Source organism: Rhinopithecus roxellana, chromosome 12 (genome assembly GCF_007565055.1).
Source record: "Rhinopithecus roxellana isolate Shanxi Qingling chromosome 12, ASM756505v1, whole genome shotgun sequence".
NCBI classification, from domain to species: domain Eukaryota; kingdom Metazoa; phylum Chordata; class Mammalia; order Primates; family Cercopithecidae; genus Rhinopithecus; species Rhinopithecus roxellana.
Genome location: NC_044560.1, coordinates 14,733,194 through 14,759,840, shown reverse-complemented (window position 1 = coordinate 14,759,840; position 26,647 = coordinate 14,733,194). Strand labels below are relative to the sequence as shown.

General features: G+C 52.1%; 1 protein-coding gene across 1 annotated transcript in view; it reads right to left on the bottom strand.

Moving 5' to 3' along the window:
- Positions 1-26,647, bottom strand: part of MAN1C1 (mannosidase alpha class 1C member 1) — a 176,206-nt gene that overhangs the window by 33,458 nt on the left and 116,101 nt on the right. Inside the window, exons 3-5 of the mRNA XM_010355702.2 lie at positions 8,469-8,584; positions 5,936-6,016; positions 31-125 (exon numbers count right to left, since the gene is read on the bottom strand). Coding sequence (XP_010354004.1) covers positions 31-125; positions 5,936-6,016; positions 8,469-8,584 — 292 coding nt within the window. The remainder of the gene's footprint in view (positions 1-30; positions 126-5,935; positions 6,017-8,468; positions 8,585-26,647) is intronic.

The following is a 26,647-nucleotide window of genomic DNA, read 5'->3' as shown; positions in this document are numbered from 1 at the left end:
GCCCCAGTGGGGAACGAGATGGCATCCTACCTTTTGAAGCTCACCACGCCCTTTGGGATTCCCGTGGGGGTGTTGAACGCCGGCAGGAGCTTCTCTCCCAGCCTGATGGCCTTTATTCGGAACACCTGTAAAGGAGGGGGGTCAAAGGGCTTTCGACTCCAGGCTGGGTGAGGGAAGATCAACCCCAGAACTGCTGCAGGCAGGATGAACCACCCAGGGCTGCAGCCCACCAGCCCGGCCCTTCCAACTGCTGGCCACGTGGGCTTGGGCAAGGTACTTCTGAGCCTCGGCTTTTGTCCATAAAATAGGATAATATTGGCCTTCTTAGAGAGTTGTTGGGAGAAATGAAAATTAGATAACTGTGGCAAAGCATCTACCATAGTGTCAGGACTCTGGTGGCAAAGGCTGGATGTTGCTCATTGGGACAGGGTGGCTACTGGGAAGATGAGGGAGAAAGCAGTGATGTGCCGGGGGTGGGGGGACACCTCCAAGTCCAGATGAAGACCTGGCAGAGACGGGCTGGTCTCCAAAGGTCCGTGCCTGCCCACACTGCAGGACGATACCACAGGCAGAGGGCATGGGAACGGGTGGTGCCATTCGGACAGACTGTCAAAAGCACTGGACTGGGAGCCAAGACCACCCTCAGGTTCCAGAGACCACTTCCTCCTGGGCGACTGTTTCCCTCTTCCTGTGTAAGGGCAGTGGACAGGCCTGTCCCGATTTGACATCCTGATCCTGCCCACCGTTCCCATTTCACAGACAGGGAATGAAGGGAGAGGGTGGTGGCTTATCCTCAACCACCCACAGGATAGCAAGGGAGCCACAGGGAGATCCCAAGCGTCACAGCCTCTGCCTGAGGCTTGGACCCCTTCAAACTATTTTGAGATGTCTGATTAATTCAAAAGGACCTGTGACCTTCTGACCCAGCCGTTTCCCGCCTGGGAATTTATTCTGAGGAAATAATCGAGAATGTTGTAAAGATTTATTTATTCCAGCACTGTTTAGAATAATGGGAAAAACTGGAAGTGTTCTAAATATCAAACAATAGGAAAGTGGTTAGATAATGGCTCCATGCAACAAAATCCCATGCAGCTATTGAAACGATGCTGTGGGCCGCATGCGGTGGCTCACACCTGTAATCCCAGCACTTTGGGAGGCCGAGGCGGGCGGATCACCTGAGGTCAGGAGTCGAGACCAGCCTGGCCAACATGGCGACACCCCATCTCTACTAAAAATACAAAAAAATAGCCGAGCGTGGTGGCGGGCGCCTGTAATCCCAGCTACTCGGGAGGCTGAGGCAGGAGAATCGCCTGAACCTGGGAAGCAGAAGTTGCAGTGAGCTGAGCAAGACTCCATCTCAAAAATAAAATAAAACAAAATAAAATGATGCTGTAGAAGAATATTAACAGCAAAGAAAGGGTTTATAATTTATTAAGAGAAATACATTTCAAAACGGAGTAATTCAACTTTGGTAAAGATCCTGTGGACATGGAAGAAAGGAAAGAAATACAACAAAATATTAATAATGGCCTTCTAGGGGGTTAAGCATATGGATCATTTTTATTTTCTTTTGGCTCATCTCTATTTCCTGTGTGATTTTTATAATAAAAGAACACCCACAATAAATGTTATTTATTTTTAAAAGATGAGACACAAGCCCCTAGGAAACCACTCAGAGTGGGGAATACACAGGTCTTTTCACTTTTGGAGCTTGAGGGGGCCCAGTTTGCTGACCTCCTGTGGTCCTTGCAAAACAAAGCCTTCTTGAGTCCTGCCCCGGCTCCCCGACAATTAGAAATTGCTGAGGCAGCTGTGTAGGGAATGCAGGGGGAGGAGAATTTCAGGACACTTTAAACAGGATGTGGACTTGAGGTCTCTGAGGTGGGGGTGGTTTTCTTCTCGTGGGAGGGAGGGGCTGCGCTGCGTCTGGCAGTGATGGGTCAGAGAAGATGAGAATGTCTAGTGCCAGACAGAGGGGCCCAGAAGCGGGCACAGGGACCAGCCCCATCAGATTCCTTGGGGAGCTGGTCTAGGATTCAGATTCCAAAGCCCAGAATGACAGACAGATCTGCTCTCTGGGATTCTGGTGCACAGCCAGGCTTAGTAACAACAAAGGGCTCTCAAGGCCCTTGGTCACACTGAGGCTCTTTACATCTTCATTTGCCCCCAGGGAGGCTGCCCAAGGTGAACAAACGAACCCACCAGAACCAGAGCCCAGATGCTGAGGCTCCACGCAGCCAGCCGTCTGGCTGCCCTCAGCCCTGGGGACGCTGAACTAACACTTCTTAGATGCTCTTCTCTGCCAGCAAACCACAGCCCCTCCTCTGAAGGCCCTGCTGCTGGCTGGCACTGCAGGTCTCAGCTGTCCCTGGAAGGATGCTGAGTGAATGTGTGTGGACAGGCGTGCCCAGCCTCAGCCCTTGCAACCGCCTGTGGGGAAGGCGCTGACCCACTGTGAGGATGAGAAAACTGAGTCTCAGAGGAGCAACTTGCCCAAGGTTGTGGAGCTGTTAAGGGGCTCTTTTCCAGGACACCAAGCTGTCTCTCCAACGCAGAGATACAGCCTAGTGGCCACAATTCCAGAACAGGGGTGAGAGAAACCAGTAGGAATTGCATTCTGCGAGGTGGGAAGGGCGCAGGGCTGGGAGTCAGGGCCCAAGTGCGGATCCTTCCACTTTGCAGTTGTGTGGCTATAGTGCGCCCCTTGGAATAGTGGGAAAAACTGCAAGTATTCTAAATATCAAACAATAGGAAAGTGGTTAGATAATGGCTCCATGCAACAAAATACCATGCAGCTATTGAAACGATGCTGTAGGTCAGAAGCGGTGGCTCACGCCTATAATCCCAGCATTCTGGGAGGCTGAGGTGGGTGGATCACCTGAGGTCAGGAGTTTGAGACCATCCTGGCCAACAAAGTGAAACCCCGTCTCTACTAAAAATACAAAAAATAGCCAGGTGGAGGAGAAGGGAGGGGGAAGGAAACCTCACTGCACCTTGGTTTCCTCATCTGCACAACACAATGGTGGCACGTGCCCCGCTGCTGCAGGGGTCTTTGTGGAAATCAAATGAGAGGATGTAGAGAAATGAATGTGCTTTGTAAACTGTGAAGTGCCGTGCCAACATCACGTGTGTAGCTGTGGTTATGCAAGTTATTCCCATGGGCACTGGCTCTCAGTAGGACTGGCCTACCCAGCAGGGGGTCTCCCTCTGACGCTTCATCTTAAGCAAAGAAAGGCCTTAGCCTAGGAAAAGTGTGGGGTCTCCTTCACCCTTCATTCCACAAACCTTTGTGGGAAATTTTAAGAATGGAAAGACCCACCCGACAGGCACCCACTGCGTGTGAGCTGAAGGACTAAGGGAAGAGCGAGGCCTCAGTCTAGTGTGGCTGAGCCCGGGTGACAAGCAGTGATGCCAAGCCAGGCTGTGACCCAGGCCCATAGCACAAAGGCCACAGGGTCAGGAGTCAGGCCCAACACAACCCTCAGAGACTGTGCGACCCGGAGCCAGTTACTGCTTCTAAGTCTCAGTTTCCTCATCTGCAAATTGGTGATAACATGCACCTGATGGGGCCATCCGAGGCTCCAGTGAGAAAGCACACGAGGAACACAGCATGGCATCTGGTTCAGGGAGGTGTTCGGGGGACAAATCAGTAAGGTGTGGCCAGATGGCAGGTGCTGCACTGACTGGCACAGGAGCCTGCCTGGCCACCCAGGGGTTCTGGCCACGTTGGCCTCTCCTTGAGCCTTTTGAGCTGTTTTTCAAGTCACAGGTGCTCCTGTCCACACCCCACTATCTGGTCTATGTTCTGGAAAGCTGAGTTGCTGGTGCCTTCTAGGAAGTTGAGGCCTCAAAGCAAGTTCTCAGAACCACAGATGCCCTTGAAGAGGGAAAGGAGGAAGGGAAGAAAAATGCAGGGAAGATGCATGATGGATGGAAGGAGAAAAGGACAGAGGAAAAGATGGATGGAAGGAGAAGGAAGGAAGGAAGACAAGACAGAAGGAAAGATAAATGGAAGGAAGGATGAAAGGAAAGATGAACGAAGGGAAGGAACGATGGAAGAAAAGATGGATGGAAGGAAGGACAGAAGGAAAGATGAACGACGGAAAGGCAAAATGGAAGGAAAGATGGAAGGAAGGAAAAAATAGATGGAAGGAGGGAAGGAAAGATGAATGGAAGGATGGAAGAAAAGATGGATGGAAGGATGGAAGGAAAGTGGGGAAGGAAGGGAGGAAAGATGGACAGAAAGAAGGAAGAATGGAAGGAAAGATGGAGTGAAGGGAGGAAAGATGGATGGAAGAAAGGGAAGAAAGGAAGAGGCAATGTGTCTCAACAGCCACCAACTCTTTCCTGAATTGCTCACCCCCAAACCACCCCGGGAGTCCTCAGTTGTGTCCTCCCCTCTTCCTTCCTGCAGGCCATCTCCACTGACCACGGCCAAGCAGGGAGGCTGGGCACATGCCCTGAAGAACACGGATGCTCTTTCTGCTCCTTCTGTCATTTTCCTGTCCTGGAGTTTTCAAATGGAATTCGGGCTCCAGGTGGCTCAAAGCCGAGAGCTTCCATCTACAATTATTTGGGGACAAATTGGTACAAGCGCTAATCTCTGCTGAGGAGATTATGCTCGATGGAGAGAGGCCTGGAGCAACTGGAGAGATAAGGCGCCCGCCTGTTGCCTCGAAACCCTTGACTTCAGCCCCTGGCACCTTCACAGACGAAGGAAAGTGGAAATGACTTTCCAGACAGCAGCGGTGGAGGTGAAGAGGGATTATTCTGTGGCTTGCCCACCTCACCTCCATGGCTCCTTGGGTGGCGGGGGGCAGGCATCATTATTTGTCTCTGGGTGGTCAGAGCAGGGGGGCGTCCAGCCTCACGGCAGTCCATCTGAGTAATGGGGAACAGAACTGACCAATGACTGATGTTTTGGGGACTCAGCCAACCTCGCCACCAGATATCTGGGCTGTGCTTTTACTGGAGCTCAGGATGAGGGATGAAGAAGCCTCCCATTTCTATAGAGCTCTGTGGTTTTCAAAATTCTTTTGCAGGGAGGAGAATATGGGCTTTGGAGCCGTCAGCCTTGGGGCCCCACCCTTTCCTTCCTATCCCATGTCCTAAGAGCTCTTTGAGTGAAGGGGTATCAGAACCATCCATGCTGGGGAAGGAGGTGAGGCCCATGGTGGGACAAGGAGCTCGCTAAGCCCATGAGTAGGTGAGGGTGGTGTGGAGTGAGGGCCAGGTTTCCTGACTGCACCAGCTCTGCCTTCCTGCAGCGTGCACTTCCCAGCCCTCCTTGTGGAAGCCAACACAGCCCACCTGGGGGCAAGGCCTGACACTGGCAGATAGAGCAGTGGCTGCACCACTTCACCTGCTGCCCCTGTGAGACCTGGAGCAGGTGTCTAGCTGGTGGTTGGCCCAGGAGGGGAGGGCAAGGGGTGGCTGTGGAGGACAAGGCCTGGGGGTCTTGGTCTTGGCTGTATGAGTCCTGAGAACAAACACCCGTGCAAAGCAGCCCAGGTGTCTGCTGGATGCTGGGTGGGATCCGAGTGGATGATGTGTGGACCCAGCTGCTGCTCTCAGAGAATGTACAAGCACCCGTGGGAGCCAGTTGGGTTCACCTGGGCAGCAGAATGGAGGCATCAGAGTAAAGGAGGAAGAGCCATTCCCCTCTTGCTGCCGCTGCTTTGTGTGATAGATTCAGCCTTGGGGGGCCGTCCGGGGTGGGAGCAACATGCCCACCATAAGCAATGACTGATTAAGCAGGGAGGGGAGGGATGGTCGCAGGGAAAACAGGCCCTCAGGGGTGGACTTGGGCGGCCCCAGGCCCATCCCTGCCCCCTTAAGTCTCTTTTCCCATGGGTGGCATGAGGGGGAAGGACTGGATGTTTTCCAAAGCCCTTTCCAGCGTGGACAGTCCAGGGGTCGTGAAGGGCCAACCCACCTCTTCTCCCGTCAGGTAGAAGGCTGAGAGGAGTCCCCCGATGTAGCGGATGTTCACCTCAAACAAGGATGCTTCTCCGCTCTGCAGGACAGAAAGGAGGGGGACAGTGGGGACACTTGTAAGATTCAGACCCTTCAGACAGGTCACCCTGGTCACTGATATTCCTCCCGTACCTGTGCCCGGCTCTGGTGAGCCAGGCAAGGTGGTGGTGGTTTTCATAACAAAAGTTGAGAGGAATCAGCACCTGCCTGGCAGAGCTCCTGCAATTTCCAGCATTCCAAATAAATACTGGGCTTGGTTTCCTTCCCCAGCCCTTGCCAAGGCGATGGCAGCAAAGTGATGCCTGGCTGTGCTCCAAGGAGCGCCAGAACCTGCCTGGAGAGCTGCTGGCTAGAGCTTAGACTGAGGGGAGGCGAATCCCACTCTGGTCACGCTACTTCCCCTTCCCGGGGAGACCCCAAGGCTTAGCAGGAAGACAGCGAGGCCCTTCCCTGGTTCTCTGAGGCTGTGGGGCAGACAGGGACAGGCTGGGGCTAAGAAGGAGGGGCCAGGCAGTTGCATATTCAGTGAGCAGCAGTTTCTTGGGCCCTCAGTTCAGAGTGCACAGGGCACGCCCATACTTGCCTTAACCATTTCTATTTTCTTTCCTAAGCTGGGATTGCAAATCAGGGGTGCTGGAGCATCATACCAGGACCAGATCTGGGGTAAATCCCACCTGAACCACTGACCTGGCTTTGGCACCTCTGGAAAGATGTGCAGCCTTTCCCTGCCCCATTTCCTCAGCTGCAGAAAAGGGCTGCCAACCCCTCCCATGCAGGGTGGACATGGGACACAGGGGCGCTGCAGAGAGAGGCCTGCCCATAGCCAGACATGCCTGTTGTCACCCTCCTTGCCCCAGAGGGTTCCCCCAGCATGCTTTGCACACCACTGTCTTTATTACTGAGAACAGCAGTGCTCACCTGTTAACCTGGGGGAACTCTTCCACCCACAGAGCACATCCAAAACCGCTCCCTTTCAGCCTCCCAGGGCTCAGCGAGGTCAGAGTGTGGCAAGGGTCATCATTCCCACTTCTCAGATGAGAAAGTCAAGGTTCGAGGTCGAGTGACCCCACCTTGCTTTCTTCCAGGGATATTTCCTCACCTACCCCACCTGCCTGAGTGTCCCCCGGTTCCTAGGGCACTGTGGGTGGCTGCTTGAGCCCATTCTGTATCCCAAAGAGCCACTGTCTACACAGGGGACAAGGAAGGCCTAGGGGGACACTCCTTCCTTCTCCTTCCTCCACCTTTCTCCAACCCAAAGACGGGGGTAATGGAGGATTCTCAGCTTCCTTGGCCTCACACAAACAACCAGAAGTGTTAACAAGCCTCAAAGTCATCCTAATAATGACAAGGGTGACCTCACTTTACATCAGCATCAGACTTCACAGTGTTATAAAATGTGGTTACAACTCTCCACTGTATTTAATTCTCATGATAAGCCTATGAGTTAGGCATTATTAATATCGTTGCTGTTGTCATCATTCTCATTGTATAGTTGAGGAATCTAAGGCTCAGGGAGGGTCAATGACTTTTCCAAGAGGTGCAGGGCAGCCAGGACTCCAGAGGCCTCTGTCTCCAGGGAAGCTCCCCTAAAGTGTTGCATTCCCAGGCTCTCCCAGACTCTCCGCCCTGCTCTGTGCTGGCAAACTGTCTCTCAAAGAGGCAGGGGCCTCACTGCTGCCAGGAGCTGGAGGAGCCGGTCCCAGACCTGTCTGCAGCAGGACCTGGCACTCCTGGAGCCCACATGGAGGCTGGTGTGTGCTTGGATGCAGCCCCTCCTCCCCTCGATCTCCACTGCTTACTCCCCAAGTCCATGTAAATAGCCTCTCTCCGGGGGAGCTCACCTCTGGGATGCATGCCTTGCTTTAGTCTGGGCTGAGAGATCAACATGGTGGGGTCTGGTGTTCAAGGCTGTTGTGCCATCCAGACACATGACCATCCCCTCTGTAAGGCCCTGGTCCCTGACCAAGTGTGCCTGCAAGACTGGAGACCAAGAGGTCCCAGGCCTGGTTGTGGGCCTGCAAAGGGATGTGTACCACCCACTCCACGCCCACCCCACCCAGCCATCTCAACAGGCCAGTGCAGGGCAGGCTCAAGGCTGGAGCAGCTCTGAGCAGATGAGCCACTTCCCTCCTCCACAGAGCCATTCCCCACTTGCTGCCGCTGCTTTGTGTGACAGATCCAGCCCTGGGGGGCCGTCCAGGCTGGGAGCAATGTGCCCCAGATGAGCAATGACTGACCTTGCAGGGAGGGGACAGATGGTTGTGGTGGTGTCCCCTCCCTAGGGAGGATGCTAGACTGGGGAGGATGTCCCCACTTCAAGGCTGTCTTAAGGGAGGGGCTCAGCACAGAGTGCACGACAGCCCTGGTTCTGAGACTGCTGGGCTGTGCAGCCTTGGGCGAGACCCTCAACACCTCTGGGTCTCAGAGATGACAGGGTGAAGCTGGCTGTTGGGCCTCTTCTGACCCCCACCCCCCGAGGGCCTCTGACTCACCACATTCAGGTGGAAGTTCTCTTCCACCCAGGCCTTGGCCTCCTGGAACTCCTCTTTCAGCTCCATGAGGTAGAGGGTGTCGAGGGAGTCAATGACTGTCGCCCCACTGAGGCCTCCTGCAGGCACAGAGCATTGAGGGTGTGACCCAGGGCCATCCTTCTCTTTTCCCCAAGCCACCGTCCCCAGGGCCCCTCCAATGCCAGCGCAGGCTCGGCGGCAAAGGCTGACCTCAGGCAGCATCCAGGCGGGCTCCAGTGCCACCATCAAAGGTGAGGCCGAGACCCAGAGTCCCCACCATGGGCTGCTTCCTCCTCAGGGCAGAAAACAGTGGCCAGAAACCGAGGGCTCAGGCTGAGCCACTTCCCAGACCTCGGTCCACTCTTCTATTGGTCAGCGGGTCAACTATCAGTGCCAGTCAGCCACCCACTTTTCTCTACTTTGGCATACAAAACTCTTTTTTCTTTTTTTTGAGACAGGGTCTAACTCTGTCATCCAGTCTAGAGTGTAATGGTGCGATCTTGGCTCACTCCAACCTCCGCCTCCCAGGTTCAAGTGATTCTCCAACCTCAGCCTCCCGAGTAGCTGGGACCACAGGTGCTCACCACCATGCCCAACTAATTTTTGTATTTTTAGTAGAGACGAGGTTTTGCCATGTTGGCCAGGCTGGTCTGGAACTCCTGGCCTCAAGTGATCCACCCACTTTGGCCTCACAAAGTGCTGGATTACAGGCGTGAGCCACCACACCCAGCCTGGCATACAAAAAATGTTTTTTTTTATTTGTTTGTTTGTTTTTTTTTGTTTGTTTTGTTTTTTGTTTTTTTTTTAGACAGTCTCATTCTGTCACCTAGACCAGAGTATAATGGTGCTATCTCAGCTCACTGCAACCTGCAACCTTCACCTCCTGGATTCAAGTGATTCTCGTGCCTCAGCCTCCCAAGTAGCTGGGATTACAGATGCACGCCACCACACCCAGCTATTTTTTGTATTTTTAGTAGAAATAGCGTTTCACCATGTTGGCGAAGGCTGGTCTCGAATGCCTGGCCTCAAGTGATCTGCCCACTTCAGCCTCCCAAAGTGCTGGGATTACAGGCATGAGCCACCGCATCTGGCCCAAAAACCATAACTGTGCCAATCCTCTATCTCTTCAAGATTAGTTGTAGCCAATAGAGGGTGAACTGAGGCTCAAATAGAAAATAGGATACCATGCAGTCATCCACACAGGTGGGGTCAACCTGTGCCTATTTACCTGGGGAGACATCCATCGGATCTGTTTTTTTTTCCTTTTTTTAAAGTAAATTGCAAAGAAGAAAAAAAATAGTATAATTCTTATTGTACATCAAAGTATAAGTGTACAGAACTAAGTCTGGATAGAATGACCCAGTGGCTACCTCTGAGTGCCGGGATTACAGGTGCTTTTTGATTTCTTCAGCTCATAGGTTACCTTTTTATAACCAGAAACTTATTTCCATAAAAAAAAAAAAAAGGAAAGAAAATTTGGGCAAAGAAATCAAACGAATGCACAAAGCAAAAATTTGTGGCCATTCTCATTCTAGTGCATGAACGAACTACGAGGCCTGGCCCCTACCACTGGGCATCAGGCACCTGTCCTGGGAGTAAAGGCTGACATAAGTGCAAAATGATAGTTTTCCATCCCATGAACCAGAGAGAAAAGTAATGAGGAAGACACCCTCGGGCACAACCAGAGCCTTCTGCACTCAGTGCAGGAAACTGTGAAGGTGAAGGGGAGGGAGAAAGAGACATGCCGGGTACTATCTGAAGGGCTTCCTGAAAGAGGTGGCGTCTCTCATCAACTCCTTACAACTATGGAGTCATTGCAGGCAGCAGCAATTTCCTTTAGGGACCAGAGTGCAACCCTAAGAGGAGTGATTGTTCCTTCAGTGTCCTCCCTGCAGAGGCTGAAAACATTGAGAGTCATAGGCTCCACCTTTCGCAGTGGAAACTCTGGAGTCTGTTGAGCCCACTTGAGTCTGCAGTGTGTGCTTTACGGCACCTCCTGAATTCAGTTAGCCTCTAATCTCCTTAATGAGGGCTTCCTAACTGCTAACTTGTGTTGACTGAAGGAGGAGAATCCTGAAATTGACACACTTAACCACCTCTCTAGGCTGGGCAAGGTCTGAAAAAAGACTCGGCCCAGAAAAGGAACGGAAGTGAGAGAGGGAGGGAGAAGTTAGGAGGAAGATGAGGCTGGAGTTGGAAGAATCTATTACCAGAAGGGAGAGCTCGCCAAGGAGGGAGGAGAGGGCTGGAGGGACCCAGCCCTGTGTCCTGGGATGGGCTGGAAGTCGGAGAATTTATTACCAGAAGGGAGTTCGCCAAGGAGGGAGGAGAAGGCTGGAGGGACGCAGCACTGCATCCTGGGATGGCTTCCCTGTTTGGGCTGAAGTGCATTTCCAGAATGTCCGCCCTCCCACGCTTAAGGAGTGGTAGGAAAACATATCCCAAAGCCAGACAGACTTATCCTTTGCTGGTTCATCCCAGCTGCTTCCCCTGTAGGTGGCAGGGCTGAACGGAGTTCCTAGGCCTTATTCACCCTCTCGAGGTGCTCAAGCAGGGAGGCACTGAGGAGCCCAGGCGGACTGAGCAACGCACACAGGGTGCAGGCCTGGTGTCCACACTCCTGGCTGCAGCTCAGGCCCCTTCCTGTTCTATCACAGGACCTCAAACCAGATGTTTGAAGGGCCTGGAGGAATTTGGGGGATCCTGCTGCCCCTACCCCTTCATTGTCATAGATGAAGACCTCAGAGAGGGGATGGGACACACTCAAGTCTAGACCAAGGGGGGACTGGCCTGGCCCCAGGCCAAGTGGAATGTTTTCCACACATGGGGCATGGTGGGGCCGCTCAGTTCTCTGTGAAAACAGTTGCAGATCTGATTACCCAACCCACCCCACCCACTCGGATCAGTTACGGATCAAGAGAGGCCCAGGCCGTGTGTCCTTCAAGTCCAGGGGACAGGCAGCCACAGTGTCTGATTTCTGAATCCTGCCCTGGGCTCCCTGGTGTTTTCACCCCATGCGCCCTTCTTCCTCTAGATCAGGCTGGGAGGGCAGCCAGGGCTCCTCGTGACCAGCTCTGCCCCGTCCCTGGGGACGCTCTATGCGGCCAGCTGAGAAAGCAGCTTGCTAAGAGATTTGTTGGCAAGTTCCTGCCTCTGCTCTCAGGCTCCTGAATCCTTCTCTTGGTTGGTCTCCCATCCCCATTCCCACCTGGCACATGGCTGAGCTGCAGTCCAGCAAGGCACTTACTGGAAAGCCTTTCATTCCAGGCCAGAGGTTACCCAGCGGTCAGGCTGGGCAGGAGAGAAGGCCCTATCCTGAATTCAACCCTATTTACACCTGCAGCCACCCTGGGGCAGCTCCCCAGGAGGAAAGACACACTCCCTGTTCAGCAAACAGACCATGATTTATATACAAAGAGCCAGCTTGGACGCTTCCCTAGGGCTGCGGCTGGGGCGGGCTCCATGTTGGTCCACTCTCCTGTTCCAGTTCTGAAGCCATGGGGTTCACCCCTTCCTGCCAATGCAGAAGGCAGTGAGGTGTCTTAGAAATAATACAGACCCAGGAATCAGCAGCCCGGTGTTCAAATCCCGTTACGGGCAACACATCTGCTCTAAGCATCAAAGTTCTCATCTGTGAAATGAGGTTAAGACCACTGGACCAGGGCACTGGGGAGCCACTGCAGGTTCCTGAGCCAGGATAAATACATCATATACACACCTGGCCTAGATACATCTGATAAATACATTCTATATGCTTGGCACAGACTAAGTGCTTGATAAATCAGTTCATTGATCTTATTTCTGGGGTCCCTTAGTTCACCTTGAAATAGCAGCCTGGCCAGGGAGTGAGGAAGGGCAACGAGGTCGGGGAGACCCTCTTGATCCTTTCCTTTGGGAGGGTTCGGACCTTTGGCTACTGAATAAAGCCTTTGCAAGGCAATCTCACACATAGCTAAGAGGCTGGCTTTGGTGTCAGGGAGATGCATGTTCAAATCCTGGCCTCTTACACCCTAGCTGTGCAATAGCACAAGCCATTCTACCTCTTTGTGCCTCATTTCCCTCATCTGCAAAATGGGGATGACACTAGGACCTGCCCCATAAGGCTGCTGGGAGGGTTAAAGGGCAGGTTGATGGACAGGGGCTAGCATGATAGTGAGTACACGTGGTCCTCCTTGCCCCCACTGGCCCTGGGCAGCCTCTCCACAAAAATCTTCCTGGGTCAGTGAGGCCTTGGGTTGTAACTGCATTCCTGGCCCTCTCCCTCACCCCTGCAGGGCAATGTGAGTATGAGATTGCAGCTTGCAAAAATCCTTGGCCCAACTTAGAGGAAAACCACCCCATAGGTCCCATATGTATCTGCTGCCGAGGCCATCACTACCTCATCTCGTTGTGTAGCTGCCTCCAAAAGGGTGCTCCTACCTCCAAGACCCCTTCCCTTTACCTCTTATCCACCCTAAATCCAGATCCAACTTGGGTCTCTCCCCCAGCTCAGGAACTGCCAATGGCTCCCCAGTACCCATGCAGGAAGGGGTGCAAGCTCCTGCTTCCATACCTTTTGCACGTGTGGTCTTCTCTGCCAAGAAATCTTCTCTGTGCATCTTGGCATGTTCAACACCAACATGTTCTTCAAGGTCTGCCTCCCAGGAGCAGCCTGACCTGGTTCCACTAGCTAACCTCTACCTTGCCCTAAGAGTGCCCACAGCACTTTCTTGGACACCCACCACCATCTCCCTGCACTGTGGGGCTTTGCCTCTCTAACTAGACTGTGAGCCTCTTGAGGTTAAGGGTTTCCACTGCCTCTCTCATACCCCTCCCCACCTTCCAGCCTTGTCTCTAAGCATCCCAAAGGTCAGAACCCCCAAACCCAAATGGGCTACTTGCCATTCCCTGCAGCCTCTTCACACACCGCTACTTTTATGACTTTTCTACAAACTCTGCCAGGAACTGCCTTTCCCCATCCCATCTTCTCCTGTGGAAATCTAGGGCCCACCTCAAATGCCTCATTACCCACAAAGCCATGCATGTGATCTCACCTTCTGATGTCCGGCTTAGAGCCCTTTCTCTGCGAGAGGGTCTTCCCCAGCTCCCCATGTCTACATTCTAGGCCCCTACACTGTGCACCTCCACCTTCCCCCATTCTCATCTCATGCTAATGGACTCTTGCGTTTCCCTGTCCCTGTCACTTTATAACAGTGGGGACTATAGTCTGCATCTGTGTCTTCCCCACAGTGGGACGGCAGGTGGGCAGGAGCCAGGCTGGTCTCCCGGTGTCACGGATCCTGGCTCCTTACTGGATCTTGGCCTTCAGGCTGCCAATCTTCCTCTTGCTTCTCCTTCTGCCCTGGGATGGCTTCTTCCCAGTCTCCTGTGCTGGTTCCTCCTCATCTCCTGACCTCTAAAGACTGGGGTGCCCTGGGGCTCTGCCTTTGGGCTTCTTTTCTGTCCTCCCTCATTCTCTTAGTGATTTCAAATCTAAAAATCCATCAGCCAGGCACAGTGGCTCACGCCTGTAATCCCAGCACTTTGGGAGGCCAAGGCAGGCGGATCATGAGGTCAGGAGTTTGAGACTAGCCTGGCCAACAAAGTGAAACCCTGTCTCTACTAAAAATACAAAAAATTAGCTGGGCATGGTGGCAGCCAACTGTAATCCCAGCTCCTTGGGAGGCTGAGGCAGGAGAATCGCTTGAACTCAGGAGGTGGAGGTTGCAGTGGAGCTGAGACCGTGCCACTGCACTCCAGCCCGGATGACAAGAGCGAAACTCCGTCTCAAAAAAAAGAAAAAGAAAAAAATCTATCTACATGTTGATGACCCCCAGATTTAAGTGTCCTGCCAAGACCTTGTCCTGAAACCCCAGACTCACATATCTAACTCTGCATGCACGTCTCCACTTGAAGGTCTTCGGGCATCTCATGTTTCACTGTCTGAAAGCCAATCCCATGCCTTCCTCCAGACCTGTTCCTTCCAGTCTTCCTCATCTTGATTAATGCCAATGTCCTCCTCCCAAGAGCTGTGGCCCCCAACCCTTGACGCTGTCTCGCACCCCCTCATCCAGTCCTGCAGCAAATCCTGCTGGCTCTGTCTCTGCAACATTTCCAGACACTGCCCACATCTCACCTCCTCCGTGCTACTGCCCTAACCCAGCTACCTCCTCTCTCTTGCATTTATTTCACTGGCTTTATTATTTCCCTGCCCCCCGGCATCTACCCTTGTCCTTCCCTCTCCCCCCCCCACCCCCCGCCACCCATCTGTCCTCAGTATGGCAATCAGAGAGATTTTTTTAAAAATTCAAGTCGGCCGGGCGCGGTGGCTCACGCCTGTAATCCCAGCACTTTGAGAGGCCGAGACGGGCGGATCACAAGGTCAGGAGATCGAGACCATCCTGGCTAACACAGTGAAAACCCGTCTCTACTAAAAATACAAAAAATTAGCTGGGCGTGGTGGCGGGCGCCTGTAGTCCCAGCTGCTTGGGAGGCTGAGGCAGGAGAATGGCGTGAACCCAGGAGGCAGAGCTTGCAGTGAGCCGAGATCGTGCCTGCACTCCAGCCTGGGCGACAGAGCGAGACTCTGTCTCAACAACAACAAAATTCAAGTCATATCATGCCACTCCTCTGCTCGAACCCCCCATGGCTCCCATCTGACTGAGAGTTGAAAGCCTTAGTCCTTCGCATCCCTGGGGCCCTGTGATCTGCCCTGGCTCCCTCACTGCCTCTCCTCCTCCACTTTGACTGCACACTGTCCCTTCAGCCTCCACTTCAGCCTCCAAATCCTGCTCCTCGCCTAGGCCCTGGCAGCTGCAGGCCACTCTGCTGAAACTGTTCCTGCCACTTGCTGTCCCCTTGTCCTCTCTGGTTTTCCCCAGCCTTCATCACCATGGGCACCATGCATGGATCTGCTCTCCCAGACACCCCGTCTTCTCCTGAGGGGTTGGCTCCTACGGGGGAGAACTCAGTTCACCATCACCTTCCTCTGCCCAGAACACTTTCCAGCCCCCACAGGGGCACGTAAGTATTTAGGAATGGAAGACCCCCTCCCCAAGGGGGGCTGTGGCGCATTCACAACCCCCAGTGCCTGGCTACAGTTGGACCCTAGGAGGTATTAAAGGTAAGGGGCTGGGCTAAACAAAATGAGCCCACAGCACGGGCATCTGTGGTGACCACGTCCAGAGCAGGGTCGTCTACTCCAGGGGCTGCCACCACTATAAAAAGACCCTCCCACCAGGCTGCCCAGGGTGACAACATGTGCCCAAAGCCTCGCCCTGCACAAAGCTTTCTGTGAGGAGCGTGTCAGTCTCCACAAGGAAATGAACCTCCAGTTCCCAGAACCTCCTCCCGAGAAGCTGCTGAGCCAGGAACCAGCCTGCCTCCCTGGATCGTGGTCTGTATCCCACCCTGCTGACTCTGCCATATTAATGATGATGAGGTTTTTATGTGATATCATATTAGCAAAGAGAAATGGTCAGGCTGGCAACACAAACTCCAGGAAGAACATTTAGAAGAAAAAAAATCACCCAAGGCATAGCCTATTCCCACAATATCCCCAGAGTCACATACTAATGGCTGCATTTAATTTAATGAGATAATCCACAGAGATTTTTCCTAATGTGTAAAGAAACAACACACATGTTTTTCTCAGCATCCACAGAAACCCATGTGGCTGTGTGGCAGGCCACCTTTTCAAAGGCGGCTGCTGTGGTGTATCTTATCCCACAAGAAGAACAAAGCTTTTCTTGTGACACTGACACATCTCCCATGGCTTCTCCCCTTGAACCTGGGCAGACCATTGTGATCACATGGATCAACAGAATGAAGCAGAAAGGATGAGGTGCTCTTTTCTTTATTTTTTTGAGATAGGGTCTCTTGCTCTGTCATCCAGGCTGGAGTGCAGTGGTGTGATCATAGTTTATCGTATCCTTGAATTCTGGGGCTCAAGCCATCCTCCCAAGAGGCAGGGACTATAGGAGTGCACCACTATGCCTGAATAATTTTCAAAATTTTTTTGTAGAGATGGGGGTCTCACTATGTTGTCCAGGCTGGTCTCAAACTCCTGGCCTCAAGCGATCCTCCCATCTCAGTCTTCCAAAGCACTGGGATTATAGGGGTGAGCCACTGTGCCTGGCTTGACCTTAAGGCCCAGACCTTAAGAAACTGGCAGCTTCCACCTCCTGCCTCTCAGAATGCTGGATCTTGAAACCAGCCACCATATTGTAAGGAAGCCCAAGATAGCTATCTCTCAAGGAGAAAACACGTAGAGAGCCACGTGTTGGTTTTCTGACTGACAGTCCCATCTGAGGTTCTAGCCAACAGCCAGCATCAATTGCAATGCATGACTCAAAAGCTTCCAGATAATATCAGCACCCAGCTATCGAGTCAGCCTCAGCCTTCAAGCCTTCCCAGCTGAGAGCCTATACATGACTGCACAGAGACAAGCTGTCCCCTGTTGTGCCCTTTCTGAATTACTGACCCACGCAATCTGTGCGCATAATAAAATAATTGTTTTAAGCCCCCAAGTTTTGGAGTAATTTGCAATATAGCAATAGCAACTGGAATGTTTTTGCCGCATGGGTTTTTAGGAAGATTAATTAAAGTGACATCCCCATTACCCAAAGTTTATTGTTTAAAACCAGATCGTCTAGTATGATGAGGTCTTCTGGCTGCATAAAACCCATTTATGGATTGGGACCTCTCCATTTCTATCTGGTCTGTTTTTCGTGTGTTGTGTTTTAATTTTATTTTCCTTGAGCAGGAATATTTTCCTTGAATTTTCCCATGATGGCTATTTCCTGGGTCACATAGCACTGTGCTCTGAAGCTGAATATTTCCAGGCAAAGGTTTCTTGAAGCCTCTGGAAGGAAAGATATTTTTTAGGGACTCTTCCTGGAACCCAACAGAATGCTCTTACTGGAGGCTGATGCATGAGAGATGAACACATAACGATCACATCGTTGCCCTGTTTAACTGCCCTCAACCTCACCCCTGCCTTGGTCCTCCAAGTTCAAATTCCTGGGCACAGCGTGCAGAGCCCATAGTCCCAGCCGTGGCAAGCTCTCCAGCCTCACCTCTTGTCCTGCTCTCTTTGCATGTGATGCTTGACCCACATCAGACCACCAGCAGCTCCTCAGACTCCCTGGTGTGCCTGCTGCTATGGGTCCCTCTGCCTGGGATGCCTTCCCTTGCAGTTGGCTTGGTAAACACCTACTCATCTTTCTGGCCTTGGCTCATACATTAAGCCTTTTCCCAAGACATTCCTGAGCTGCCAAACAGAACTGACCATGCCCTCCTTTGGTGCCCACCCACTCCACTGCACGTGACTTTGTCCCAGCACCGTGTGCACCATATTGTATGTCTCTGCGTAGATGCCTGTGAATCCTAGGGTGCAGTGGCTGGGTCTAACACTTCCCAGTGGCCCCGGCATCCATCCTCAGGCTGGGCACAAAGAAGGCAGAAACGAGTGGTTGTTGAATGAATGAATGAATGAATGGCGACTGGAAACACGAACAGCTCTTTCTTGGGGGTTGCCAACACTTTACCAGGCCCCTGGGCCTCGGAGAAGACACAGCACACACAGTACAGTAGTGGCCAGCTACCAAGGAAATCCCTGTTGAAGGGGTGAAATGGGCAGCCACAGATGTCAGGGCCCTGGCGGAACTAATGGCTTCCTCCACCTTTCCCCAGCAGATGCCACGCTTTGCTGCCACAGCTGACTGAAGAATGGTTACCGCAGCCAACGGCTGGAGGAGGTTCCCTGTGACAAGTGGCTGGACACAGTTCACTGAAGCAGTCCGCTGGACACAGCTCCTCATTGGAAAACAGGGTGTGTTTGTAAAATGTTAATGTTTGTTTTTAAACAAGAGTGGAGGGTGCTGTCTGATCTGGAAACCTGTGTTTAAAAGCTCCCTCTGACAGTGCTGTAGAGCAAGCTCTGAACTGCTTTCATCTCAAAACTGGAGCTCAGAATTCTGGAGTGGTATCTCCAAAGTCACAAAACTCAGGGCAGAGCTGTGACCAGAAGCCACCTTCTAGCCATGTGACCTTTACATTTCCTGTGAGGCCTTGATAGGGAAGAGAACATGGGCTTTGGAGCCAAACAGACCCGGTTCTGATCTCAGCCTCAATCATCCTTGCTGTGTGAGCTTGGGCAACTGACTTGACCTCTTGTACCCTCAGTGAAATGGAATAATGAGCCGGGGTGCAGTGGCTCATGCCTATAATCACAACACTTTGGGAGGCTTAGGCAGGTGGATTGCTTGAGCCCAGGAGTTCAAGACCAGCTTGGGCGAGATGGCAAAATCCTGTCTCTACAAAAAATGCAAGGGGCATGTGCCTGTGGTCCCAGCTACTTGGGAGGCTGAGGTAAGGAAGATTGCTTGAGCCCAGGAGGTAGAGGCTGCAGTGAGCTGTGATGGCGCCACTGCACTCCAGCCTGGGCAACAGAGCAAGATCCTGCCACAAAAACAAAAGTTAAACAAAGTAAAATGGGACAATGAGGTCTCCCTTTTAGGGTGGTATGGTGATGAGTTTGGATGAATACATATAAAGAACCCCCATACACTGTCCAGCACTCAGCAGGCACTCACTACAAGAGAAAATGACACCCAGCATACAGCAGGTACTCAATGCATGGGGCTGTTATCACAAGATTCAGTTCCAACAGAGAAAGTCACCCTCAGGCTTGGCAAAGCTACGAGCCCTGGCAGATGCTTGGCCCAGCAGAGAAGGTACTGCCTTTGTGCCAGGCAAGCAGAAAGCGTGAGTCACAGGGAAGACAGGACTGAGCTGGGCAGGGACTGGGGCATTTTAACTACCCAATAGGACTGCAGTACTCTTTTTGCCTCAGCGGGGAGAAGGGCAAAAATCAGAGCCCTTTGCCACTCATCCCACCAGACATCAAAGTCCAGCTACTGTTCTGGTGAGCTCCTGACAGCAGACACAGAGACCCTTCACGCTCTGGCCTCTACTTGCCTGAGGAAATTAGATGGTTGTTCAACAAATCTTCACTCCCTCCCTCTCCCTCCTTGGGAGGAGTAAATATCCCTATCCCATTAACCCTGGGCTTTTCCATGTAACTTGCTTTGGCTTCATGGTGGCTGGGGAATTAAACTCTGCCCTTGATCTTAGGTTTGGCTATGAGACCTGCCACAGGGATTCGTGGACATGATCTGAAACATGCTTGTACGGCTGGGCTTGCTCTCTTAGGCTCCCACGCTTCACCATAAGGAGAATGAACCTCAAATGGCCACTGGTCAGGAAGGATGAGATATGTGCAGAGCAGACTTGGACACAGCTAGATGCAGCCTAGATAAACCAAATTCCAGCCTATCTGCAGTAACAAAAAACACTCACTGTGGTCTGCCTCTCACTGTGGAATACTTTGTTATAATACAACCCTGTTATGGAAATAGTTGACTGATACAATGCTCTTATAGTCCTATGTCATATATATACATATATATACACACACACACATATATATACATATATACACACACACATATACATACATACACATTTTGAGACACAGTCTCGCTCTGTCGCCCACGATAGAGTGCAGTGGTGCGATCTCTGCTCACTGCAACCTCCACCTCCCGGGTTCAAGTGATTCTCATTGCTTCAGTCTCCTGAGTAGCTGGGATCACAGGCATGTGTCACCATGCCTGGCTAATTTCTGTATTTTTGGCAGATGTGGGGATTCGCCATGTTGGCCAGGCTTGTTTCAAATTCCTGGCCTCAAGTGGTCCACCTGTCTCTGTCTCCCAAAGTGCTGGGATAACAGGCGTGAGCCACCGAGACTGGCCCCCTGTGTCTTAATCGTCTTTTCATGTGTTCCACATTCTAGGCAAACTACTACTTCCATGTGGCCCATTCTCTCCAGCTTCCAGCCCTTTCTTCAAGCTGTTTCCTCTTCCTGGCATGCCCTCTTCTAACCCACAATGTCCCCACACGCCTCAATCCAATGTCTACTTCAACTTCTAGATACAATGTTTCTTCCTCCGTGAAGACATCCCTGATTCTCCCATGTGGACCTCAGGTTTTTCTCCTCTGAGCATTTTTATCAAAGGCACTGTTTATCAACTTCTGTTACAGTAATTTGTGTCCTTTTCTCAAATCCATTCCAGGCAAGGAGTGTCTTCATGGCTAGATCTAAGCCTGGTTAATTTAAGCCTACACAGACCCCGCAGAGTCAAGGTATCTTTGGGATCTGCGGAGTGAAGGACTGGATACCCTCCCTGCACTGCCTCTATGTGAGGAGGCCTCCTTGATAGCCAGTGCCCTGGCCAGAGGCAATTCCTCTGTGGTGTGAGGTTCTGGGAGCCCGACACTGACTCCATAAGGCTCTGAGATCCTGGCCCAGGGTAGACACCCCCAAAAAAGTTTCTTGTGGAATGTGGAATGCTAAATGCCAGCCAACCCTTCCTTATCAGAAGTTAAGAACAATCCTTTTGTGCCTGGCACGGTGCTGTTTGTTTCACATCCATCTTTTAAAAACTCTATCATTGGGCCAGGAGCGGTGGCCCATGCCAGTAATCCCAGGACTTTGGGAGGCTGAGGCGGGTGGATCACTTGAGGCCAGGAGTTCAAGACCAGCCTGGCCAACATGGGGAAACCCCATCTCTACTAAAAATACAAAAGTTAGCCGGGCGAGATGGTGCACGCCTCTAGTCCTAGCTACTCGGGAGGGTGTGGCACAAGAATCGCTTGAACCTAGGAGGTGGAGGTTGCAGTGAGCCATGATTGTGTTGCCAGGCACTCCAGCCTGGGCAACAGAGACAGACTCTGTCTCAAAAATAAATAAATTAATTCATTAAAATAAATTAAAAATAAAAAAATAAAAACTCATTGTCCCTCTTACAGACAAAGATTGAGGCTTAGAGGAATTAAGTCATTTGGTCAAATTCATTCATTCATTCATCCCAAATATATTTTTTGGGTGCTTGGGGTATGCCTGGCACTGGAGTCTAGTGGAGTGAGGGGAAGTACCCGCAGAGACACATCTAAATGTAACACATGTGATGCAGAAAAACAGAGTGGCCACGGAGGAGCTCCATTTAGGTGGAGGTGGGGGACGCAGCCAGGAGATGGGCAGCATTTGGGCAGAGGCTTGAAGGAGGCCCAGGAGGAAAGGGGCCAAGGGCACGGCAGGCAGAATGCATAGCACACTGAAAATCCCGAGGTAAGGGCTGTGTACAGTGGGAAAGTGGGAAAGCAGTGGGCAGTGAGGGGGTGGGGGCCAGACCACACGTGGCCCTGGGGCTTCAGGAAAGGGGGTCTGGATGACTTAGGAACTGGATCTGACTGGCTGCTGTATGATGAGTGGCTGGGCCCATCTTGGGTAGACTCCAGAGTTACCCATCTTGGTTTGAATTGTCCTCTAGGCATTTATGGATGAAGAGGACGGGGGCAGGAGCACCTGGGTCTGCGCTTTGAGACCCTGTGAAGGCAGCTGGAGATGCTCCCCAGTGGTGGTGGGCAGCTGTTTACCAGTCCAGGAACAAGAAGAATTCAACAAGACCATGGGGCATGTGAGCCAGGTGCCTCACCTCAACTCCTGGGGGAGGCTCCAGCTGTCTTTGACAGTGCCAGAGCCTCCTGGGCCCACGGGCACAAGGTTGCAGTGCTGTCTTGGGTATACATTGTGGCCACACAGAGCTATGCATTGATCATGGCAAACACAGCCTGTGGACCACAGCCAAGAGGCGCAGATGCATGGTTCTGATAACAGGATAAATGATGATTATTGGAAAGGGGAAAAGAAAGGAAATCAAAGAGGTTCCATTCACCCTTGCAAAACATTAAGAGATAGCAGAGGCAGTACCAGGAGGGCCTGGTAGGGAGCTGAGCCCCAGGGAGGGTCTTTGTAGTTGCTGGGATGGCTTAGCTGCAGGCAGTGGGCCAGCAGAATGGATTGAGTCCTGGAAACCCATGGTTGGATCCACCACTTACTAGCTGCCTCAGTTTCCTCATCCTCCACAGTGGGAGCAAGACCTCCACCTTGCAAACCATCCTGAGGGCTAGGGATCACGCAAAATGCCGGACACCACAGACGCAAACCTGCGTGGAGGCCAACACCGTGTTGCTGAGTGCACCACAGGCAGCACCTCTTTTAAGTCTCACAACACGCGAGGAGGAGGGTGCAATTCCTGCCCCTCTTTTACAGATGGGGAAACTGAGGCTTAGAAAATCATCTCAACCTCCCAGTGCTGATGAACAGGGAGCCAGGACTCAACTCCGGCTATCTGCCTTGGTGGCTCTGCCCTTCACTGCTGTGCCATTCCATTCCTGCACAACCTAGGAGACTGGGCCTGGTTTGGAGGGCCCAAGAAGGTCCCAGGGAAGTACTCTTGGCTTTGAGACTGCAGGCTACCTCCTGCGGGCCTGTGGCTCAGCCTGACCCTATCTCTCACCTCTGGGCTGGAGCAAGGCCCCGCTGCAGCAGGCACTACCTTGCAGAGAGCTGCTGCCTCTCCCTGGGAGCCGGGGCACCCTCTGCAGGAGCCTGCCCACATGCCCTCGAGGGGTGGCTCTTCTTACCTACACTGTTCTGGGACCCACCACTGATCCCCTGGCCCAGGCTCACTCATAGGAGGGTCTGAGTTGGTCTTTTTCTCTGACAGATGGGAGCCTTGGAAGGAAGAGATCCTGCCAGATGCATCTGTGGAACCACCAAAGAGCCTAGTGTGATGCCAGGTGCATGGTAGGTTTGGAGTAAATATATAGTAAATTAACCCTGAGATAGAACAGAGCAGGAGCCCAGAGCACGCATGACCACAGGCCGGACAGGTGGCCCTCTCTCCATCACGCCATGACGAATCCACCTGATTTACTCCCAGCATCAGTAAAGAGAAGGGGACCAGCCTATACTCCTATAGACCAAGAGCCTTCCTTTTCTTTGGTCCACAGGCCCCTTCCAGAACCTCACAGAAGCCACTCAGGCTTCCCCTTGCCAGACTTACCTGTGTCTAACAGAGAGGGAGGCAGGGGCCTGAGACAGATTCCTACAAAGGACAGAGTAGGGCAGAAACTTTGCAATCAGGTAGACTTAGAATAAAATCATAATTGGCCTATGACTAGCTGTGTGACTTTTGGTTAGCCACCTTATCCCACGAGCCTCAACACCCTCCTCTGTGAAATGCAGATAATGTAGATTACTGAAGTCACTGGTGCTAGTGGATACACAATGAGGTTTGTTTGTTTTCCTTAAATGTAAATAGACTACAGAGGATACCTATGAGCTGCCTCTCATTTGATTATTATTATTATTGTTATTATTATTTTTTGAGACAGGGTCTCACTCTGTTGCCCAAGCTGGAGTGCAGTGGCATGATCACAGCTCACTGCAGCCTTGACCTCCCCGGGCTCAGGTGATCCTCCTACCTCAGCCCCCCGAGTAGCTGGACTACATGAGCATATGCTACCACGCCTGACTAATTGTTTTGTACAGACGGGGTTTCACCATGTTGTCCAGGCTGGTCTCAACCTCCTGGGCTCCGATGGTCTGTCCACCTCAGCCTTCCAAAGTGCTGGGCTTACAGGCATGAGCCACCAGGCCTGGCCTCATTTGATTTTTTAAAGGCAGCAACAATTGTGGGGGAAGCACAGGTTTCTGGTCAAACCATGTGCCTTGGCTCTGTGGCTTACCAGGCTGTAACCACAGCCAAGTGACTTAACCTCTCTGAGCCAGCAGTGAGTCTGCATCTGTCTAAGGTACCAGCAATAACCCTGTCACAGATGTGGGTGGCTTGGATTAGGTGAAGGGTGCAGGACTCCACACATAGAGTCTGGCAGGAGAGTGAAAAGGAGGAGGAAGTGCCCACACAGGGAGAGGCCCGCCCCTCCCCACCGCTTGCCCTGTCCACCCACCCACAGTCAAGCCAGGCCTCATCCAGTCGTGACAGCCCTGAGCATGCTTCCAGGGCAAGAGCTGCCTCTGTTTCAGACCTCAGTGCCCAAACAATTCACAAATGCAGCAAACGTGCTACGGCCCAGGAGATAGCTCTCCGCTTCAGAGAAAACACACAGTTCAATTTCCTAAAGATCGAACCCCAGGAGCGTCTCAAGGCTTTCCCAGCAAGAGCAGTTCTCGGAACTCAGGAGGCACCACCCTCATGTGACTGAACAATTAAAGCCCTGAGTGTTTGTCATTCTCGGCTAAGGTTTTCAAGGACAGCTGAGAAAACTAAAAAAAAAAAAAATCTGATTTTGGCAGTGTGGTTTTCAGAAATATATGGTAATCCATTTTTGTCAATCCACAGAAGGCACAGCTCAAATCATTAAAAAGCCATCGTACTTAATCATGCATGGAGAAGACCAGTCTGCCTCTGAGATCATTTTCAAACGGTTTCAGGGTAACTTTCAAAAACTCACAGGCAAGCAGGGAGGGGATTATGACAGACCGTAATCTGAGGAATTTCTCTTTCTGGTTCTCAGAGGGTAAGGGATTTATTTGAGAGGAAATCACCACCCAGACCTTGGCCTTGGTAGTGGTGACAGTGGTAAGGAAGATTCTAGGATGGATCAGGCCTGACCTCTGTCCTTACAGAGGCTGCAGCTGCTTTCGCAGAAAGACAGTAAGCAATTTCCCAGCAAAACAGCAAGTAAATGAATGATTATGAAGCCTGTGACAGGTGCTAAGAATAGGTGGAAGTTTATGCAGCTGTTAAGGCCGGGCTGTGAGCCACAGGGACCTGGGTTTGGAATTTGACTTTGCCACTCTGCAGCTGTGTGACCTTACACACACTCCTCACAGACCTGGGTTCCTCATCTAGAAAATGGGATGCCTGGCCGGGCGCAGTGGCTCACGCCTGTAATCCCAGCACTTTGGGAGGCCGAGGTGGGCAGATCATGAGGTCAAGAGATCGAGACTATCCTGGCCAACGTGGTGAAACCCTGTCTCTATTTTTTTTTTTTTTTTTTTTGAGATGGAGTCTCGCTCTGTGGCCCAGGCTGGAGTGCAGTGGCCGGATCTCAGCTCACTGCAAGCTCCGCCTCCCGGGTTCACGCCATTCTCCTGCCTCAGCCTCCCGAGTAGCTGGGACTACAGGCGCCCGCCACCTCGCCCGGCTAGTTTTTTGTATTTTTTAGTAGAGACGGGGGTTTCACCGTGTTAGCCAGGATGGTCTCAATCTCCTGACCTCATGATCCACCCGTTTCGGCCTCCCAAAGTGCTGGGATTATAGGCTTGAGCCACCGCACCCGGCCTGTTAAAAAAATAAAAATTAGCTGGGCATGGTGGCAGGTGCCTGTAGTCCCAGCTACTCGGGAAGCTAAGGCAGGAGAATCACTTGAACCTGGGAGGTGGAGGTTGCAGTGAGCCGAGATCACTCCATTGCATTCCAGCCTGGGTGACAGAGCAAGACATCGTCTCAAAAAAAAAAAAAAAAAAAAAAAAAAAAAAAAAAAAAAAAAAAAAAAAAAAAAAAAAAAAAGAAAACGGGATGCCTGCCTTGTAGGCTTGGGAGATCAATGAGTTAATTCCTGGGAAGCTTTTACTGCAGTGCTTGATACACAGTAAGCTCTCAATAAATGCTGGCCAAGTGGCTAACTCTGCTCAGGAAGACTTGTGGACCTGTGATGGATCGGGAAGAACGAGCAGGAACCTGCAGGGTGGAGAGCAGCAGGGGGGACATTCCAGGCAGAGAGCACAGCATGTGCAAAGGCCCTGAGGTAGGAAGCTGGTCAGAGAGGAGCACAGGTTTAGGTGGAGGGGAATGAGGGGAGCAATGTGGCCAGTCAGCTGGAGCCATCCTGGGAAAGACTTCAAATGCAGGCCAAGGGGTTTGGTCTCTATGTTGAGGGCCATGAGGAGCCACAACGGGGTGTCTCAGGGCTGGGCCATGAGCAGCCGTGTACATTAGAAGCTAACGAAGGGGCAAGAGGCTGCCGAGAAGGCTGGAACAGCATTTGGAGATCCAGAATCCTTCTGGGGTCAGAGCCACACAGCGAGTTTTCTTTCAGGTCTCAGACTACGCTGGGCGCTTGTTGACTCCTAGGCGACCAAACTCTCACTAGGGGACCCCAGCCTTTGTTTGAGGGTAATACCCTCTACTGTGCCAGGAAAGATTCTGCTCCCGTTTCCCTTCCTTAGGCAGAGCCGGTGAAGGGAAATAGCCGTCCAGGCAGGAACTGCATTTCCCAGCCCTTCTACATCTAGGTGGGGCCGCAGGACC